This window comes from Notechis scutatus, chromosome 2 (genome assembly GCF_049901735.1).
Source record: "Notechis scutatus isolate UNSWTSFEM ecotype Mainland chromosome 2, rNotScu1.2, whole genome shotgun sequence".
Taxonomy (NCBI): Eukaryota; Metazoa; Chordata; class Lepidosauria; order Squamata; family Elapidae; genus Notechis; species Notechis scutatus.
The window spans coordinates 242,211,670-242,234,490 of NC_142010.1; the positions used below are offsets into that span (position 1 = coordinate 242,211,670).

Below are 22,821 nucleotides of genomic sequence, written 5' to 3' on the forward strand. Positions count from 1 at the left end.
TGGCCACAAAAAGGCATTTGGAAGCCACGAGTGGTTTCAGATTTGTAATCTTTAGCTTGGTGAGACTTCAATCACTTCATCTGATTGTTTCCCAAGCACTGGCAAGGTTAGCAAGCATTTGAATTCTGCAAATATTTATCTATATTCTTTTTGCATTTTTAGCGTTATTGACAGCTTTTGTAATAGAGCACCAGAGAGCTTCTATATTTAGCAAGGTTTAAGAGGCTCTTTCAGAAAACTTCACGTAATACAAAAAGGGTTATTAGCAATGTCTTCTGGGCCAGAGTAAACACTTGGAATTTTGAGAAAATGGCATCATCATATACATGTCATTCAGAACCGATAAAACCATATGCACAAAACCTTTACTTGTGCTGGAACGTAGTTGGGCAATGGCAATACATAGATTGAGAAATGTTTAGCTTATGACCTCTATTTTACATGTATAGGCAGATATATTTTACTAATCTCATAACAAGTTCAATACTTTTTTTTCTTTCTTAGCATATTTCCGTTCTCACTTCAAAGAGTTTTCTCATTCCTAAATCTTGTTTTGATACATTTCTCTTCCCTTTTCAAGATAAAGCATTATCATAAATAAGTCTTCAGATTCATAATGTCATTGTCAACACTGTCACCGCCAACCGAACTCCGCAACTTCTTGTTCAATTCCTTCTACAGTCTCACAGAATCTGAAAGCTGGTGCTCAAGTTCAGAAAAAGGTTGAGAATTATTTTATTTCAGAACGCAAGCGATGGGCAGCCTTCTCGGGGGGTGGCGGTGGGGATTAGATCTATAGTTTTTAAAAATCTTTGTTGAACCATATGAATACAAATATTTTTATCAGGCTAAAAAGTCTAAAGGGGAGAATGTATGAAGTCTTGGGGGGCGGGGAGGGGTTTAGGTTGTGTCTCCACTTTTAGTACTGTATTAAAGTGACCAGGTTGTTTAGTAGCAACTAGCCATCTTTGATCTCCAAAAACAAAAAATCCTAAGCAGGGTTGAATTTGGATGGAGACTAACTGGAGGGAGGATAAACAGGCAAATCAGAATAGCATCCCAGGCAAGACACTTCAACATTATCAAGAAAGCTACATGAATATCTCCATAAAATTACAAGGATTTGAACCTCACTTTGAGGCTTTGTCTTTATCTCTTAAGCTTTAAAGTGATCTTCATCCTCACATTTAAAAAGGCATTGCAGTGTCCCACACCAGCTATCTTATCGAATGTTGTGGTTTTCTTGAACAAAAGACAGTCCTTACTTGAACAAAAATCGTTGATGATATATGTTCAGACAAAAAAACCTCTATTATATGTTTCATTTTTTACTTCTAATGGCCAGACTGATGTCTGTTAAATAGAAATAAAAAGAGAATAAAAGTGGCCTTTCCTTATCTTTCAGCATTTCAAGGGGTGGTCTGAAAAACATGTTTAGGTCTCATGGCAGGTATGATTGTCATTATTTAGCCCTGTTTATATGAATAGGACTTCTCATGAATAGGACTAAAATTTGGGATATGGGCACACATACGAGGTAAATTGCGCTCTTGAAAACATTTAAGTTAAGTATGAAATGGCAGGGGAAATATTTATTTGACCCGAACACCACCTGATTCCTATTGACTCTGGGCAGCTCATAGAATAAAAATAAACAATGTACAATCCAGATAAAAAAACAATAGAGCAAGATGGCGAATCTGGCCAACAGCAACATACATAGTGGCTCTAACTTTCTCCAGCCAGGTCTTTCAGATTTCTGGAATACTATCTGCCAGATCTCGGGAGGAACCTCATTCCAGAAGGCAGGCACTGTGACAGAGGAGCATTGCTTATGGGGGCTATGCAGGGTTTTATAGATTATAGTTAGCATTTTGAATCACACCCAGAAACAAAGTGGCAACCCAGCTTACAAAACAGAGGTGTTGCATAGGCACATTGAGGAATACCTGTCACTGCGTTCACTATTCCATTCTGGATCAGTTGAAGCTTCTGAGTGGTCTTCAAGGACAGCCCCATGTGTACTATGTTGTAGTAGTTGAACCATAAGATGGTTATGGCATAAATGTCAGTCTGAAAGATCTCCTGATCTAAGAAATGTTGTAACTAGTGCATCAGATGAAGCTATGCATTCCTGACCACAACTGCTTCCTACTCAAGAAGAAAGAATTGTGAATGCAGGAAGAGTCCAAGTTCTTTACCACTCTTCAGTGGGAATGTGCTATCCCATCCAGGGTTAAAGATTCATGTCCAAATGGTCTCTGTAGGTTTGAGGCAGAGATGACTTCTTCCCATCCAAACCTACAAATCCTAAAACTACTAGGAAACCATTACAACACAAGAGCAAACAATAGGTACAAACTCAAGGTTAATCGCACCAAACTTGATTGCAGGAAATACGACTTCAGCAACAGAGTGGTCAATGTCTGGAATACTCTACCTGACTCTGTGGTTTCTTCCACAAACTTTAACCTTCCAAAAACTTTAACCTTAGACTGTCTACTATTGACCTCACCCCTTTCCTAAGAGGTCTGTAAGGGGCGTACATAGGCGCACCAATGTGCCTACCGTCCCTGTCCTATTTCTTTTATTTTTTTATTTTTCTTATATGTATCCATGTATTCATAACTATGTTTTTACTTATACCTATTATCTTGTAAGCAATTGACAAAAACAAACAAACAAACAAACAAACCTCTATGGCCTCACTACCCCATCCTGGAGACCATACCAATAATACCAAACCCCAAAATGCTAGTCCTCATCCAGAAGATTCAGGTAGACATTGAATAAAAGGGGAGAAAGTGTTGGCTTCTGTGGCATCCTGACTGAAAGTGGCCCTGTAGAAACGAAGAGAACCATTTTAAAAACCTATCTCCAAGGCCCAGAGCTAGCTCTGAAGAATCCTGTGGTTGGCAGTATCAAAAGCTAACGAGAGGTCAAGGAGCACCACATCCATGCCAGCTTTGCTACAGGTAATCTACAAACATAAGCAAGTTTGTCTCCATACTACATTTTGGCTTGAAAACTGAGTGAGATGGGTTTACATAATCCATATCCTCCAAAGTTCTTATTAATTGTAGGCTGACCACCTTTTCTAAGTCTTCTCTAAAGAGGAAGGTAAGAGACAGGAGGACAAGGAAGGTCTCTTGAGGAAATCCAACAATAATCTCCTTAAGCAGGAGTACTACCTTCTTCCTTAAAGAGGAAAAACTTTCAGAATGGACTCAGAATGGACTTCAGAATGAATAGGCACCTTGGCTAGGCTTTTCCAGTCAGCAACCAATTCAGCAGATCTGAGTGACTTTATCTTCCAGACAGCCTGAACATTCCTCACAAAGTCCCTATAGATGATTCCTCACAAAGATCCTGTAGATCCTAGGGCCCTCCCTGTTCAACAAGGATTAGAATTTCCTAAACAAGGCTGTTAGCTATTGACCGATCTGTAAGGGCATAGAAATATTGATGTTTTGCCATTTTTTATTACTAAAAGGTAATCCTTGGTATAGATACTTATCTGTATTGATCAGATCACTTCTAGTTTTCATCCAAAGGTGCTTCAGGTGTGTCTTCTGATTCTTCTCATCTCCTGGAGCTCTTCAGTTAACCAATGGATCTCAATCACAAGGCTTTGAATTGTAGTATAAGAGCTAATCCAGGTGGCCCCAAGGACCTCATATGAGACACAAGATGATTGATAGTGTTTTCTGTCATTGCCTCTGTGACCAAATACTTGATAAACTATTTGTATCATGAATTTACAATAACTTTCTTTGCTTTTTAGCATCATTTTATGGTGAAAGCTACATACAATTAAAGGTTGCTGAAACACTGTCTGAAACATCACTGAAATTACATTTTCAGACAAGTAGACCTGATGGATTGCTTTTTCTTGCTTCTGGAAAGGAAGATTATTTTTTGGTGGAGTTAAATTCTGGAAATATACAGGTAAGATTATAAAATTTGCACAGGTAATTTATGCTAGATCTGATCCTTCTCTCATTATGGCTCATGCAAGCCTCATTTTGTTTAACTTTGCGATGTTAGCCCCATAAACCAGGGAATGAGAACATTGCCTTGCTGCTATGTGCAGATGACGCTGTAGTTCTTTTCAGAACACGAATATGCCTTAAAAGAGCTCTGGGAACTTTGGTCTAATACTGCAACATCATCAGAACACCCAGATTATGGCTTTTGCCAAAAAAAAAACCCGAAGCTCCGTTTATGGAACATCAATGACCATAGAATAGAACAAATGATTTCATGTATTTAAGACTAGGCGTGCATTCCACTAAGATCTGCCAAGGCTATCTTCAACTTTTTTGGATTTAAGGGAAGGTATTATGTACAAGCTGTGCCTCAGTTCTTTCAGACTAAACTGTTACCCCAACTTTTCTGTTGGACTCTGGTTGACTCCCCAGTTTCTTGTTTCACTTGGAGAGGGTACAATCTAATTCTTAGAACAGCCCTAAAGATGTGTCTCAAACTCATATCTAGGACTGGAGACAGGTATGATAGAAGTTGAGTCAAGAAGAGTGTGTCTAGCTTCTTATAACCCTTTGGTTAAATTCTGTTTTCAAGGACTAACACCATTATTCCTTCAGGATAATTTTCAATCCACATGGATCAAGAGGCTGTTGAATCTAATTTTTTAAACCTAGGCTACTCCTTCTGGATGGAGATGGAATATGATCAGATGAAATGAATCTAGAAGCAAAGGATAAAAGATAGGGAGAAGCAAGCAGATCTTGGAAAGGCTTCTGTTTTCTTGTACTAGTATCAATGCTGCCAACATAGAAACACCCAGCTTTCTCTCTGGCCCAATGTCATGCTTTGCCCTCTGCAGTATTGGATGGTAAATATAAACAATATCATTGCCTGAAAAGGTCTGCTTTGTGATTCCAGAGAGAAGGAAACTACAGAACATATTCTTCTTCATTGCTGCCTTTATAGAGACATTTGAGCCAGATTCATCCTACCTTTGGTTAGTAGATATCCTGTTTGCCCAGATTCAGTCCATGCCCAGGTGCTGCTCACGAACTGCCTTTTTTTTTTTTACATGTAGCTAAGTTTTGTGCAGAGGCCCAGAAGATCTATCAGACCCTAATAAGTCAGTTTTTCACAACATTTTCTATTTAACTGTAATTCATTTAAATTATAGATATCACTTTGTTGTAATTTTAGATGTTATCACATTAATATAATTTTAATATTCACATTATAATTTAGTGTGAGCTAGTTAGGCTTAACTAACTAATGGTTAGATACATGTTCCATTTTGGTTTTTAACAAACTAAAATCATACCTGAACTAAGTGGTTTTTGTATAGATTGCCTACCTGGATTGCCTGTGATTATGGATCTGATCATTTTCCTTACTGCCTATTTGGTTTATTATTTGGGGTTTACTTTGATGTATCAGCCTTGCTATAATGGTTTAGTATTATGTATTAATAAAAAAAAATCTGACTTATTGAACAAACCATGGTTTGGTGACATTTGAATTAACATTATACCACTTTTTTAGAGTTTGAAATGGAAAATAATAGTTTATTCTGAATTCAGAGTTATATTTTACATTTTCTTTGTTCATCAATAATTTGGTTGAAGAAATGTGTATGCAATTATTTTGAATAGTTTTGAATATATTCTTATTGTTTTCCTTGGAAGATTCAAACTCAGTTCTCTTTTACAGGTGAGGATCAACTTTCGCACAAATGAACAGATCCTTCGTTCCCAGTTGCACTCACAACTTGATGATTTAGAGTGGCATCTTCTTGAAATTCATCATGAAAGAGAAAATATTACTCTAGTGATTGATAAAAATTATCAAACTAGTGCAATAGTGCCAGAATTCCTAGTGTTTGAACTAAACATTGAATATGGTCTCTATATTGGTGGGAGAGGTACCCTTGATGTCCACTATCTTAACAGTACACCAATTAATTTCCGAGGATGTATTAATGATGTGATATTTAACAACCATGATATCTTAACCTCCCTGAAATCTTCTGCAAGAAATAAAAACATTCACGAAGTATCACTGAGCTGTAGCAATGAATTTTTTGCAGGGGAAGAAAAACCCTTAAGTTTTTTTAGTTCCAAATCCTATGTTTCATTTCCTCTTTGGAACATCCAAGCAGGAGGCATCTTGGAGTATTCAGTGCAAACTACAGCTCAGAGGGGATTGCTGATCTACAGTTCTGGTCCCCTAGGAGACTTTGTTGCAATGGAAATTGAAAATGGTCTCATTAAAGCTCACATTAGAATAGGTAAAAATAGACTTGAACTTTCTTCTCTTAGCCCTGTCAATGATAACCAGTGGCACGTTATCAGACTAAAATTTTCCATAAAATATGTCGAACTCACTCTAGAAAAGAAAACTGTGAAAACTCCATTGCCTTCTCATAGTAGGCTTCCTGTTCTTAAAGGGGCCTTATATGTCGGTGGAATAAATGATGCATTCCGTACAGAAGCGCTAAAGCAAGAGTTAGCTTCAGTTTCTGGAAGATACAGAGAAGGCGGATCTTTCAGAGGCTGCTTGAAAGATTTGGTAATTGGTCCCCAAAAATATTCCTTGAAAAATGTTCTAGTGACTAAGGATATTTCAGTAGGATGCACAACACCTAATTTTGCACCAGAAAAGCAGGCTATGAAAACAGCCTCTCCCATTTCTGTTGTTGGTACTGTTGCTCCTAAACTGCTTAGGAAAGAAAGTCATGACCATTTTTTGTCTGTCAACGACTTGATTGTGTCAGAAGGTGGGCAAACATTTCTTGGATCTAAGCACATTAAAGTCAGTGTGGACTTCAAAGCGCTGGGGATTCGTCAGTCACAAATTTTTTTTAGAATTAAACAACCCCCTTCTTATGGCCAGTTGAGGTTGAATGTTGTGTCAAAGCAAGAAGACTTCACATTTAGTATGCTACATTTGTGGCAAGGCAAAGTTTTATACATTCACAATGGTTCTGAAGAAAACTATGATTATTTCACTTTCTCTGTTTTTACAAGCAGTAAAAGGAAGATGCCTCTGTATCTCGAAGGAAATGTTGAATATATGTTTACTATTACAGTGAGACCAGTAAATGATGCTCCAGAACTCATATTTCCAAACGGAAACTTGCTTCTTCTCTTAGAACACTCCAAGAAATGCCTGAGCATAGATTTGGTAAATATTGTGGACAATGACACAAGTGCTGCAGATCTTAGTATTACGGCCCTTGGAAATTCAAATGCAGATGTGGGTTTTCTAGAAAATTCCAAGACTCCTGGGAAAATAATTACTACCTTTTCCTATGAGGATTTACAACATGGTAACATTTTCTTTGTCCATACTGGAGTTCAGAATTCCAGGATTGTTCTACGAGCAAGCGATGGGGAGAAAGTCAGCAACACAGTTGTGTTGCGTGTCATGGCCGTACCCCTGGATTATAAATTAGTCAACAACACAGGAATTGATGTGTTACAAGGCACCCCAGTGTTGATAACACTTAGCCATTTGGCCACAGAAATAAATGCTTTTCAACAAGAGCTGGATATAAGATATGAAATCACAGAAGAACCCTTTTTTGGAGAAATTCAAAGGAGGCATGCTAATCGAGAATGGAAAAAATCAAATTCTTTTTCTCAACGATCCATTGAACGTGGTCATGTGAGATATCTTTCTACCTTCAAAACAATTCAGCAAGATAATGTCCACGAACATTTTAAGTTTAAAATTATCATCGGTAGCAATATAAGCCAAGAGTTTCTGTTTGCTGTTAGAGTAAAATGGTTGACTTATAATTTACTAAAATATGCACCATTAGTTATTGATAAATCGGATAGAGAGTATCTTAATTCTAATAATCTTCTTGTGGTGATTCCACAGATAGACTTGTCAGAAAATGAATTTCTTTACCAGCTGCAATCCTTACCTGAGAAAGGAAGAATTCTGCTTGATAATGTCCCACTGCAAATAAATTCCAGTTTCAGCCAACAGAATATTTCTGATTGTAGAGTAGAGTATCAATTATACAGGAAGTCCCATGAAGAAAGTCTCGATTCATTTCGATTCTTCATTAGTACCCAGTATGTGATATCAAATATCTATGATTTCAAAATCAAGATCAAAACAAACCCACAAAACATTATTTTGATAAACAATGGTCTTACTGTTACCGAAGGTGAAGGATCACTGATAACAAAATCAGAATTGTTTGTGCACACCTTCAGTAATACCACTTTTGAGTATAAGGTTACAAAAAGTCCTCAACATGGGAAATTAATGCTTATTAATTTTTCTGATTCCCCAGAAAGTAACAACAATCTTAGTAGTTTCACTAATCAGGATATATATGGAGAACGTCTTATGTATATACATGATGACTCAGAGACACAGTGTGATGAAATTCATATCATTGCAACTGCCATAAAATTTGGAGAAGAAGATTTGGAAACAGAGTACCCATTATCAGTAGAGATCAAATTTAATATTTCTATTCACCTGAAGAATGATGAAAAACCAGTACGAGTAGTGGATAAGGTATTCCACATTGTTCAGAATGGAAGAAAACTGTTGACTTTGGATGATCTTTGCTATCACGATCCTGATACGGATTTTGATGATAATCAGTTGTTATACACCAGGCGTGGAATTCCTAATGGAGACTTGGTTCTTGTCAATGAAACATCATCTAGACTCTATCAGTTCAAGCAAGAGGACCTTATACAAAAGCAAGTCCTCTTTGTTCATCGAGGTGCAACTTATGGTCGTTTTGTGCTATTTGTAACTGATGGAAAACATTATACATCATCTTTGCTAGAAGTAAGTGCTTCTGAACCATATGTCCTTCTAGTAAACAATACAGGATTATTGATCCAGAAAGGAAAAGAAGCAGTGATTACCACCACTAACTTAAGCGCTACCACAAATCAAGATATTAGAAGTGATTATGAAATTAGATTTGAGATATTTTTCTCCCCAAATTACGGACAAATCTTTGTTAATAATTTAGCAGTGGCCACTTTTACTCAGCATGATCTCAAAATGGAGCTCGTGACTTACAGACATGATGATAGCAATAATTTGATTGACACATTGAACTTCACTGTTTATGCTAAAGGCTTCCGCTTGGATGCTGAAATGAAGATTCAGATATATTTGGAAAGTCATCAGCGTCCACCAGTGATCCTACATAACCACAGCCTTTTGGTTGAAGAAGGAAAACCTGTTCAAATCAGTAATGGAAACTTGCTGGTAAGAGGAAGTTATCTACTGTAGTAATTTATAGCAAATGTTTTAAATATTTTTTGTATTGTGTTTCCTTGATTTCAGTAAAACATTTCAGTAAATTACTTCATTTGAGCCTTCCAACTCTGAATATTGGAAGAGCATCTGTGTATTTTCTTTTCCTTAACTTTTTTAATGAATATGTTTTACTTTACTGAAATTATATTATATTGTTTAATGTATTGTTTATTATTTACTTTATTGCTGATTTTATTGAAAGCTATTTTTGAGATTCTTCAATCTAAGGAGAAGTATATAAATATATTTATATGTGTGATTAATAATATTCAAATCATTAATCTGTGATCAAACAATCAGGCAGAAAACAATGCTTTAATCAAGCAACTTCCAACGTGGAAATAAATGGCAAACTCCACACTCACTTAACACTGATCATATTACCTAGTTGGGTAATGAAATATTTGTAAGCAAACTCAGAGACCACCAAGAAATCTTTTAAACTTATTTCTTTTTAAACCCTTATTTAATAGGAAAGGTTTTGTATGCTTCCCATCTCAAAATGACAAACTATACTGCCAATTTTTGGTAGTGGTCATGAGGTGGGACATATGCAAAAAAGACATATAGGTAGACAGAGAGATTGAAAGAATTTGGAGACCATCTATACCTGTAGGGACATAGCTAAACCATTGGAATGTTCAATGCTATTGTTATTAATGATTAAATATAAAAAGCCATATTTAGAAAAACAGCGCTCATCTTTATGTCCTTAATGATCTGGTCTTTTTTTTTTTTTTAAGGCTGTGCATGAAAACAGCTCGCCCTCAGAGATAGAATTCAAAGTAAGATCATCTCCAGTCTATGGCTATCTTTGGAAGTTTATATCAAACAAAAACTACCTTGGAGCAGAAGAAAATCCAATTTTGTCTTTTACTCAACAAGACATCAATGATGGTATTATCCAGTACATACAGACCATCTCCAACCAACTCCAAGACTACTTTTCCTTAGATGTGACCAATGGCATCCAGACAGTCAGTGGAATAGAAGTGACTGTGGACATCCTTCCAAAGCTGATCCCACTAGAAGTACACAACTTCACAGTTGCTGAAGGAGGTTCAAAAGTCCTTGAAGAAGATATTCTAAAAATTTCTAATAGTCACTTTGCAGAAGTTAATTGTGACTTCAGTCTAGTTGAGCCACCAAAACATGGACGAATTGCAAACTCTCATTTTTGGGGAATGGCATTGACTAAATTTACTAGAAAACAGGTAAAGTTATTCTAAGTACATTTCTGGTTTTAACTTTATAATTAGATTTTGAAATCATATATCATAGAACAATTAAACCTTCTTGAGCTTTCCTCTTTTTGGACTTCAGGCTTCAAGAACCTCCCTATTTTTAGAGAATGTACAGTCCCCACTATTGTATATAAGTCCCCACTTTTGCCAATTGCACAGTGGCAGATAGGACAGCACTCCAGAGGGTTAACGTCATTGCCCAGAAGATCATTGGTTGCCTTCTCCCCTCTTTGGAAGAGCTTTATAGCGCCCACTGCCTTAAGAAAGTTCAAAACATTCTCAAAGATCCACCTTATCTTGGGTACCCTTTTCTTGAATTACTACCATCTGGCAGATGGTACAGGATAATAAAAACAAGGACAAATAGACTGAAAAACAGCTTCTATCCCAGGGCAGTAGCTCTTTTGAATTCTACTGTATAGTGAATATTAATGCAATATCAGGGGTTTCCAATTCAATGTATAGAATGTGAAGGACGTGTGTTTGTGTTTATTTTCAGTCATAATGTACACCGAAGATGGCATTTAATTTCATTGTTACTTTATTGTGCAATGACAATAAAGTAAACTAAACTAAACTAATATAGCAGGTAATTCAAAAAGAAAAATAATGTGCTTAGATTAAGTAACGCTAGTTCAACAACTGGAGTGATTACATGCTTGTTGTTTAATTTTTAAAGTGGATGCATTTTAAATTTTGTGACTCTCCTGTTTTAGGTAGAACATGGTTTGGTCTTCTATGTTCATGATGACAGTGAACAGCTGCTTGACAATTTTACCATGGTTGCCAACTGCACACAACTATGGAAGCAAAGCTTGCCTCAGATCATATTTGTGACAATTACACCAGTAAATGATGAAGCTCCCATTATAAAGAGAAATATACCACTCCGGGTATGTTCTGAGGAATTCAAGATCTAAATGTTTAACTGGTTATACAGTACAGTACAGTCTTCTGTTTGTAACAGGTGAAGTGCAAATAGAAAAACAAAGGTAATCAACACATTATTAGAAGTATCTCATATATATATATCTGAAAAATAGCACTTGTCTTTGGGTTGAATAGCCATTGATTATCTAGAACAGTAGTTCTTAAACATTTTGATCTCAGGACTTCTTAAAAATGATTGAGGATTTCCAAGTCCTGGAAGAAGGTATTCTAAACATTCTTAATAGGAAGAGTTAATCTGGATTATAGTTGAACCACCGTAATATGGGTGAATTGCAAATGGTTACTTACTTGGAGTGGTATTGACTAAATTTATCAGAAAACAGGTGAAATTACTTTAAATTAGTAGAACTTTGCTTTACATCTATCAATCTTAACTATATTGGAAATGGAAACTGAGAAATTTTAAAATATTTGAATTTTGTAGACCCCTTGAAAGGTACTCAGGGACTCCAAAGGATCCACAGATCACATTTTGAGAACTGCTGTTCCAGGTTATATTTTTTCCCATTCAGTTATGCCCAAATCTCAGAGACTATCTGGAGAAGTCCCTGCAGTTTTCTTGGCAAGTTTTTTCAGAAGTGGTTTTGCCACTGCCTCCTTCCTAGGGCAGAGAGAATGCGACTGGCCCAAGGTTACCCAGATGGATTTGTGCCTAAGGTATACTAGACTGTATCCTGTTTCCCATCCTGACGCCACTACACAAAATTGGCTCTCTCAAGAGGTTATACCAATGTTTAAAACATCTGGACAGTTTTCACTTTTACTACTGTTGAATTTAAAAGAAATCCAAGGGACAGCGAAAAAGACAAGGCAGACAGTAATGCATTTTCATTGTGTCCTTGATTTATTTTTAATGCTCACATTCCAATTCTATGCTGCTATTGCCAGCATATAGTTGATCTTGTTTAAAATAAGTTAATAACAGGATTAAATGATGAAAAATAATTAATTTGAACAAATACATTGCAAAGGGGCAGAATTATCTCTCCATTTCTACACTGGAATGTTTGAAAGTTGATTTTTCATGTAATATGTATCTGGAAGCATTGCATCCCGTTATTATATTCAAGAATTGTCTCTTGATTGGTAATTCAATCAATTAATTCATAGAATCATAGGGCTAAAAAGACCTTGGAAGTCGTCTTGTCCAACTTTTTGCCCAAGGCAGGAGCTCTTATTGCATCCTGAACAAATGGTTGTCCAATCTTTTCTTGAAGGTCTCCAGCATTGGAGTGTTCATTACCTCTCTTAAAAACAACAACAGGTGCATACAATTCTGAGCCTATTTGGAACTTTCCAACATTTGCAAATAACTTCAATCAAATAGTCTCCTTGAATGAGTTCTGAATGAGAAGGTACAAATGGAATGGGACCAGATTTCCACATTGTTAATGTCATCTTCACATTACCTATACATACACTTCAGTAACTAAAATTGTACATCAATTATTAAGATAAATGTTCTTCTCGCCCTCCCCCTTTTAAAATTTAAATTTAAATTAAAGTCCTTAGCATTACTTTCTTCATTCTTTTTCCCATTGCTCTCTTTTCCTACTGATTGTCATAGGAGTAATCCATTGTGTATAGGTTTCCTCTGGAATTCTTGCCAAAATGTATTGACTGCTTTCTGATAGCTTGAAGTAACTATGCCTCAGTCAAACCACATTATCTTTGTCCAGACTAGTTGGGACTAATAGAGGACAATATTAACAGTCATTAAGTTCCTTTTCATGGGTTACAGGATTAACTAGTCCATTGGTGTGTGAAACAAATTCTTATTGACTTTTTCTTTTTATATCTAATTACCTGATGGGTAGGTATTTTGAAGTTACTTTTCCAAAAGTATCCTTAGGCATTAAATTGTTTAGGAGATACCTATCCAATGTCTTTTAGTCACAGATATACTGACATTAGTTATCTCTTATTTTCTGGGTAAAGATCCTCCTTTAGCCCAAATTTTAAAAATGAGCAAAAGTAGTAGTATTTTTGGATGGCATGATTTTTAGCACAAGTACTGCAGTGTAACCAGAAGGGGGAGATCCATTTCAATTATATGGACGTTTCCCCATTTATCAAAAACATTATTAAGCATTATGTTCATTTTAGTAATGAAGATCAGAGTGTGATCCTTAGAAACATGCATAAAGGGGGAAAAATCTCAGAGCTGTGGATTTGCTAATATTAACATTTCAAAATGAAAGTATGAAATGGAAAAAACTAAATAAAAAGTGGGTATGCATCTAGGCCAAATATTTGGTGTTCTCAAATCTGATCAAGAAAAATCGTATAATAATAGAGAATATGCAAGACAAAATTAGGATAAATGAAAATAAAATGTATTCTTAAACAGATAATACATTATGAAGATAGGATAGCATACAGTGTGAATATTTTGAGCATTTCAGTGATGGTAAATCATTTTTTTCTTTTCCAAGCTGCTTCCTGAGATCTTCTGTTGGCAAAGTAAGCTCTGATTTTATTTGTAAGGATTCAATATATAAAATTTTCTGGTATGCACTAATTTTTTTTTTTCACTTTTATTTTATCAGCTTCTGAAGATGGTAATATTTTTTTTGTTAAATCCAATTTGAACCTCTTTAATTTGTCTGTTGAAACAACACTGGAGTAACATTTACAGCTAGTTCTCAATGTACGACCACAATTGAGCCTGAAATTTATGTTGCTAAGTGAGATAGTTAAGTGAATTTTGCCCCTTCCTTGACACATTTGTTAAGTGAATCACTGCAGTTAAGTTAGTAGCCCAATTGTTAATGTGACTACCCCGTTGATTTTGCTTGTCAAAAGGTCGCAAAAGGTGATCACATGACCCTGCAACCATTATAATTATGAGATCACATGCCAAGCATCTGAATTTTGATCACATGACCATAGAGATGCTGCAACGATTATAAGTGTGAAAAACGGTTATAAGTCACTCTTTTCAGTGCCATTGTAATTTTGAATGGTCGCTAAATGAACTGTTGTAAGTTGAGGATTACCTGTATGTGATATTGCAGTAATCCATAAAAGAGCACAGCTCTATAACTTGAGCTTATTTTGAAAGATTCAGGCAATACTCTAAGCATGTGTACTCAAGTGGATCAGTTTAAACCGAAGCTCAGGGCTGGAGGAATACCTTTTACCTCACCATCGTTTTTGGAATGTTTAGCGCCTGGGCTGGGATGAAGTTAGTCATTGCGGTTGGGATTTAGTCATCTCAGATCTTGATTTCAGAGGGACCAAAGCATGACTCATTTCTTCTAGAAGCAGCCTTCTGTGAGGGGTGTAATGCATCATTCTCACATGATAATTTTTCCTTTAAATCATTGCTGAATGTTGTGGGATGGATTGCGCAGATATTTTGGTGTATAATATAACCTTGTTTAGAATATGTATATGACTTGTTTCCCCCATGGCTCTTTTAATAACTTAAAATGGATTTTAAATGGATCTCCATCTCTTTGTGTTGCAGCTTGCTTTCAGTTTCTGGGTACCGTACTGTCTTGTGCTGAGTAAGAGATCAAATGTAACCACTGACAAGTTTTTAGGAAGGTCAACATCCTGTAACATGTGACTTAAAGAAAAAAAAATTCAATAAGAGAATAACATTTGTTAAATGTCGTTTTCCATATGTGCATTACATGAAACATTTTTTCAGTTTCAGATTTGACATACTTTAATGGCAAAGGAAATGATAAAAACCTAGCATGTGAGTCATCTTTCTAAAGAACAAGCATATGTGTGGAATCCATAGTGTTGACATATTGCTCTCACAAGGTTACCCCTCCCATCACCTCTGTCTGAGTAACCACAGAGCAGGCAAACTACTATTTGCAGCCTAAAGGACCTTGGTTCAATACTTTCAGTGGTTTTTATGATCAAGGTAATTGGCAATAAGTTAACAGATTAACAGAGTTGGACGGGACCTTGTAGGTCATTACCTTTTCATGTTTTACGACAAGCACTTCTTACGTACCCTGTTTTGCAATGCGATCTTTTATGTTTTTCCTGATTTACCAATCTCTCACTGTCAAAGTAGACAGAAGGATTCTATATATATAACCATTGTTTCTTCTTCTACAAATCTTTGTTTCTCATCCAAGGCCACATACAACTCGTCACTTTTCTGTCAGTGTTTGCACTTCTTAAACCATCTATATATGTTTCCTCACCTAGCAACATTCAGTACAGTTGCGATAATTTTACTTTTATTACAATTTATCTCCTTATTTTTACGCTTTCCCCTCCATTTTGATCACAATTGTGCCCAACGTTTTTCCAGATGTACTTACAAACTAATGCTCATCAGTAGCTTTTGCATTCCTTCTTATTATCTTTCTGTTCGTAGAGTGAAACAGTCACACATTTCTTCCAATTGTCTAGTACAGCCATCAGATACATATTGAACAAGTCATTTGCCAATGCCCAAATTTCAATCTCATGACCATGGGGTGATGTGATGGTCATAAGTGCAAGAACAAGATTTAAATCCCTTTTTTTGAGGCCATTGTAACTTTGAACCATCATTAAATAAACAGTTGTAAGTCAAGGATTACCTGTGCATGATTTTTCCTCATTTACAGCTTTTTTATTATGTCATCAAGCATTTTTTTACTTTATTCCACATAATCTCCACAACTCCCTATCTACTTATTCTGTTGGGAAATTATTATTTTTCCCCTCATACATTCCATAGTTGCAGTAATTATTTTTTCATTCTTGTTTATTGCACTTTGTTTTTCTTCCACATCTTTCTATTGTCCCCCCAAAAAATCTCTTTTGGATTGTTTTTGACATTATAAAAAAAAACTGTCCAACATTCAGAATTTTTAATCAAAATTTCCTTTACTAATTTTCTCAGTTTTTCATCAGAAGCAATCAAATTAAACACGCTTTAGATATATTTCCTTACCTTGTAGGTGTGAATGGATTTAAATATATACCCGTACCTTGTATGTGTGAGTAGATTTATGTGTAAACTAAGCTCCTCAGGAATCCAAATAAGCGATGTTGAAGATATGAGACTTAGATTTATGCATAAAGCACATATTGGAAAGAGGGAAAAAAAGCGTTTAGCAGTCATCTAACTTTGTTCACAAATTTGTTCCAACTGACAAACCAGTGTTTGGTGAATAGAAGAGTATCGGGAAATATAGAAATTTAGATAACTTAATGCATACCTATTCAGATCTTACCCAATTAAATTGTTTATGAATTTGTAAATAAACAGTATAAGCATGGAATATAAACATAGGAACGAAACCTTGTTGAATCGTCTTGAAATTCTGATACAGAGGAAGAATTCTGTTACAGCAAAAACATTAAAGACTGGGAAAGTTACTTTGTGCGCGTGTGTGTGTATGTATGTATGTTTGTGCAAGCAGGTGCATGCTTACTATGTACAATATCCAGTGGCTATCTGAAAGTTGCAGTAGGATGTCCAAGATATTATGACTTTTGGGCACCTTTCCAAATTCTTTTAGCCTGGCGTCTGTCTCTCTTTTGAGCCAGGTCAGCAAAAGGCAGCTAAGTGCTGACACCAGTTTAGCCCAGTTATTTCTCCATTTCTTTAATCATAGGTCCATCTGTACTTCAAAGTGCAAGGAAGTACTGATACTATTGAGAAAGGTATTCTCAGATATCTTCATTAATATTTGTATGCTCACAGGCTATGCGATTCCATGCCATGTTTCTTTAGATATGAATTAATGCAGGATGTGGTTTGATATTTAGTTGAAATCTTTTGAAATGTGTTTTAAATGCAACAGTGAGATTGGTAGGTTTCAGTATTGTCAGATTTTTCCACTGATGTACTAATCGTAGTCAGATGCAAACTGAACATCAAAGAACAAGGTGCCTCTTGAGACCAGATATTTATTCTGTGTGCCAGAACTAAACTATGTTCACAAGCCTTTCACACAAGGGCCCGGACATTGTTTGCTTGCCTTATTTTAATAATCTTATTTAGTTGGATACCATTGTTGTTATTACAGTAACAAACTCTTGTTGATTAGCTACAAGGCAGATAACTTGTTTTCTCTAAGCTCTGGACATAGTTCCCAATACCTAGAGCAGTGATGGCTAACCTTTTTGTTGTCGCATGCCGATAGTGCGGGCACGCGCACGCGCACACACTTGCCTGCACCCATAATGCAATGCACGCATGACCCCCCCCTGCGCTCTCCCTGCCCCCTTGTGCATGCACACGTGTCTCCCCGTGCTCCTATCTGCCCCTGCGCATGAACACACGCCTCTCGCATGTGCCCCGCCCCTGTGCATACGCGGCAGATACCCAAAAATCAGCTGGCTGGTGGGAGGCATGTGCACATGCGCAGTGGAACTGAGCTGGGGCGAAGGCTCGTGTGCTGGCAAAAATGGCTCTGTGTGCCACTTTCGGCACACGTGCCATAGGTTCGCCATCATGTACCTAGAGTCAGCAAGTTGCTTTAATAGTACAAAAGTTCTAGTGGACCCCATGTTGTGTATCCTAATTTATAGGAAATCCTCAAGAAATATATCAGAAAAGAATTCAATTCCTTTCCTTTTCCTTCCCTTCCCGTTCAAACTTTCATCTTTAATTTAAAATTGGTACTGTTTTTAATTATTTTGAAAAACTTTTATAATAAAAGTTATTAAAAAAGATATATCAGCAAAGCTCAGCTACTTTTTCAACCAGCTTTGTTTACAAGACTATATATTTTAACAACAAAGCCACAATCTGAGTAACAATTCTTTTTCCTTCTTTTTCTTTAAGGTGTGGGTAGGTTCAGTCACTGAAATAACAACGAATGAACTCTTGGCAGAAGATAAAGATTCTTCTCCAGCAGAATTATTGTATTCTGTTTCTCCTCCCAATAATGGCCACTTGGCACTCAAGTCTTCTCCAAACAAGAATATCCTTAATTTTACCCAAGCTCATATTGAAGAAGGACAGGTGGTATTTGTCCATACAGGTATTTTGCACTGTTGATGGAATTTCATGCTAGAGTTAATTATTTTTTTGCTTCTATTAAAAATAGCCTAGTTAAGAGTCAAATCCAATAGAAGAACTACATATTTTATACTTCTGGGATCTTTAATAAATAAGTTACATAGAGCTAGAATTGAATGGCATTTGTGGTAATTCCATGACTTAGCATATAATATATTAGCTGCAAGGAGAATCCTTTTACATTTTATATTCAGAAAGCAAACTTCATAAAACTTTATGAAAGCAGAGCTTTGGTTTGGATTGCACTTTGAGTAGGAGCAGAAACATAAAAGCATGCAAATAAAGTTTATTTCGGTTGCATACCATTGCTCTTATACCCATGACTGGTTTTCTTTGTGGATGCGATAGGAAGAAAGCTATTTTAACAGAAATTCATATTCATTAATTCAGAGAATATCAAATGATTTAATATGGTCTGAAATTTTTCCTACATATTTTCCTACCCCACTCAATAAAACAAATAGACGAAAGTCCATACCAGAAACTCAGGAGCAAGACAGATAAACACCAAGATAAGAAATATGCATAAGCATTTTTCTTTCTACTAAAATGCAAATGAAATTAAGCGATTACTGTACAAGTAAGATCTATGGCTAATACTAGTATATATTTTTCCCTGAGCAATATTTGCATGTGCAGAAACACATAGGCATGCAAGGATAGATAGCAATTCCAGAAGAATAATTCTGATGAATAAGAAGCGCAAGCGGTGAACCACAGTTTGGCAAACTGCAGCCATGCAAATCAAGCCACAGTTTCCAGATGCCAGTGTTTTTTGTTTATTACTTTTTCATGGGATCTATCTGGCTCCCTGAAACATTGTTTTAATGCAAGAAAGAAATGCAGTCAAATTCAAATACTGAACCAAAATCATCTTAATTACTAATCCCAACAAGCAGCCAGTTGTAGGTTTGGCCAATGCATACAGATACAATAATGTATTGATTGAAAATATTCCTGTTCAACAGGAACAATGTTTATTTTGACCTACTTTCAGAAATAATTTCTTGATCCAAAGTTGGTTATCAGTACAAAAAGACTGTGTTGAAGATCTAATCATTCTGATTTAAATAATTTAAAAAATCATTTTTGATTTAAATTTAATTAAATGTATTTATTTGTTGCATGCTAATTTCTACATGTTTTTAAATTATTATTATTGATGTTGTTTATGACTATATAGCAATAGCACTTCTTATATACCGCTTCACAGTGCTTCACAGGCCTCTCTCTAAGCGGTTTACGGAGTCAGCATATTGCCCCCAACAATTTGGGCCCTCATTTTTACGAACCTCATAAGAATGGTAGGCTGAGTCACCCTTGAGCCTGGTGAGATTTGAACTGCCAAATTGCAGTCTGCCGGCAGTCAGCAGAAGTAGCCTGCAGTACTGCACTCTAACCACTGCACCACTCTATCCCCGCTTTTCTCTAGGATCAATGTCTGGAGGTTTCAGTTTTCAAGTTACAGATGGTATAAACTTTGCACCTCGTCAGATATTTAGTATCACAGCTCGAAATTTGGTTATTCGCCTTGAAAATAATAACAGATTAGAAATTTTTCCAGGTAAGGCTTTATATTCTTGATTTATTTGGAATAAACTAAGATAAACAATAAGATGATTAGTCAATATTTAATTTATTCTTTTTGAAAAAGAAACAATGCCAAAATGTATTTATGTCCAACTAAATCAGGATTAGGCAGTATTTACTTTTTAAAATTACGTGAACCTATTTTATATGGTTTCTTGATTAAAACTGTTAGGAAACTATTTCAGCAATACAGATGTGGTAGAAAAACATGTTTAGCAACTTCAGTGGCAAATTGCAATTTGTGATTCATATATGATATGTGGCTTAATGCTTTTAATCCTTATTTTGACATTTGATCTTTTATAAGAATATTCATAGGAAGTGAAAATAATTATAAGCAAGCTAGGCCTGGTAAATTTTTAAAGGCTGAGTCTTGCTCCTTTATGCCAACATTTCCCCCAAAGTTGATACTCATAATCGAGAACTAAGGAAAACTGGTATTTTTTGAAAGAGTGTTTTAAAACATGAAAACATTCTGTCATACATAATCTTCTGACCTCTCCCTTACAATTTGTTTATTATTGGCTGCTTATCTTATTCAAGCTGGCATGTGTGATTTCCTTCCTTTTAGTCTCATAACATGTTTATGACATTAAATTAAGAGAAAGTGAGCCCAAAGTCACAGAATGTTTATGATTTAGCTGTCTAAATAACTAGAACCCTTGAATATTGCTTAATGTCAGTAATGGGCTGGATGAGAGAGAACAAGCTCAAATTAAAACCAGGTGAGACAGAAGTAATGTTGATAACAAAAACCGTGGACTTTGCTGGCTTTATTTCATAGCAGTTGGTTCCAACTGTAAAGAAAAGTAGAACTTTAGGATACTATAATAAGAGCTATAACAAGGTTTGATTTTCATCTGTGTAAACCTGCCGTTGAAGGTCATTCAGTGTGTTGAGATATAAGATGATAGGTAAATAGATACACTACATTACACCAATTGAGAGAAGTGGTGGAAATCTTGGCCTGATGTCTGGAGGCTGTAAGGATTGGACTGGGAAGCAACAGGTTGTGATTTAACCCAAGCAAGACAGAATGGCTTCTGATTCAGAAGCCAGTTAAATTTGGAACAATACCAACTTTAACTCTTGATAGGTTTATCCTCCCTGATAAAACTCTGGTGTTATAGAAAGTAAGGGAGATGGTTTTGAAAAAAGAAATAATCAAGAGCCATTTCCTGGACAAACAGGGTTGAAACATTATTTGTGACCCAGGAAATATTTGGAAGCAGTTCAGGCAACATCTCCCTAATTCACTGAGAAGAATGGGGAGGAACACCACAATCAAATTTGCAAGATTATAGACAATCTCAGTAAAGTATAGGTCTAGTCTTCCTGTGGATTTTCTGGTCTGGTCCATCTAAAGGGTTTGACAAGTATGCACCTCTTGTTGGAACAGCAAGTGAAGACTGATCAGATGACACTTTGACCATTTTTGGCTGCCATTCCCCTTGTGGCCATTTCTAGGGTACTGTAGACAATAGTCCACTCAGGCTCTCATTAACTTATATTGGATTACTACAATATGCTATAAATCAGGGGTGTCAAACTTGATTTCATCACAACCCTCATCAGGGTTGTGTTTGACCTCGGAGGGCCGGGGGGGCGTGGCCATGGGGGCATGGCCAGCTCTCAACATCACTCAACAATACATGAGCACACAATAGATGCAAACTCGATTGCAGGAAATACGACTTCAGCAACAGAGTGGTCAATGCCTGGAATACTCTATTGATTCTGTGCTTTCCTCCACTAACCCCAAACACTTTAACCTCAGACTGTCTACTGTTGACCTCACCCCATTCCTAAGAGGTCTGTAAGGGGCGTGCATAAGCGCACCAACGTGCCTACCGTCCCTGTCTTAATGTTCCCTTTTATTCGTATCTATTTCATGTATTAATTATCATGTTTATACTTATATATATTATCAAATGCATGCTTGACAAAACAAACAAACAAACAAACAAACAAATAAATAAATAAATAAAAATGGTGGAGGCATGTGTGGTGGCCAAGTGCTAAGGCAGGACTTCCCTGAGACCCTCTTTCCCTCCCATTATAATCTCCTTCCCCTCTTCCCTTCTTTTTCTTTGTCTTCCCTCTTTCCCTTTCTCCTTTCCTGTCCCTTCTTGCATACTCAAATGCAAAAGGGGAAACATTTCTCCTTTTGTTTTGTTTTTAGTTTGTTTTGATAGCCTTCTGCCAGTGAAAATGGAGCACACATCCCCCCCAGCTTATTTTTTTCTGGAAGAGGCACTGTGGGCTAGTCCTTTGCTGTTCCCAGACTGGCCCCATGGGCCAGATTTAAGCACCCCGTGGACCTCATTTGGCCTTGAGTTTGACACCCCTGTTATAGGAAATCCATCTGATTGAAGTCCAAATAAAGGTGCCCGTGGAGCAATCCAGAATTATTCAAGATGACTATTTAGCATCAATACTATAGGAACTGCACTGACAGCCAATTCACTTCTGGGTGCAATTCAAGATGCTGCTTTAACATCTTTGACCTAGTTATATGGCCTACCTTCAAACACCAAGAAATACAGCAGAAGAGGACAAAGCCATGCAATTTCTGCAAAAACTCCCTCCTATAGAATTCCTTCATTCCAGACATAAAACTGATATATTTACTGTTTACATTTGTAAACTATTATAAACTTACAATAATTTTGAACAGCATTTGAGACAGAATAAGTGTAATTTTTTTATAATATTCCTGTACAGTATTTGAGTTCTGTTGGTTATTATTACAATATT

General features: G+C 36.3%; 1 protein-coding gene across 1 annotated transcript in view; it reads left to right on the forward strand.

The window, feature by feature from the left end:
- The window catches only part of LOC113425302 (chondroitin sulfate proteoglycan 4-like), a 41,942-nt gene that overhangs the window by 6,086 nt on the left and 13,035 nt on the right, over window positions 1–22,821 (forward strand). The window contains exons 2-7 of the mRNA XM_026687396.2: window positions 3,785–3,948; window positions 5,695–9,237; window positions 10,032–10,502; window positions 11,249–11,425; window positions 18,238–18,436; window positions 19,907–20,038. Coding sequence (XP_026543181.2) covers window positions 3,785–3,948; window positions 5,695–9,237; window positions 10,032–10,502; window positions 11,249–11,425; window positions 18,238–18,436; window positions 19,907–20,038 — 4,686 coding nt within the window. The remainder of the gene's footprint in view (window positions 1–3,784; window positions 3,949–5,694; window positions 9,238–10,031; window positions 10,503–11,248; window positions 11,426–18,237; window positions 18,437–19,906; window positions 20,039–22,821) is intronic.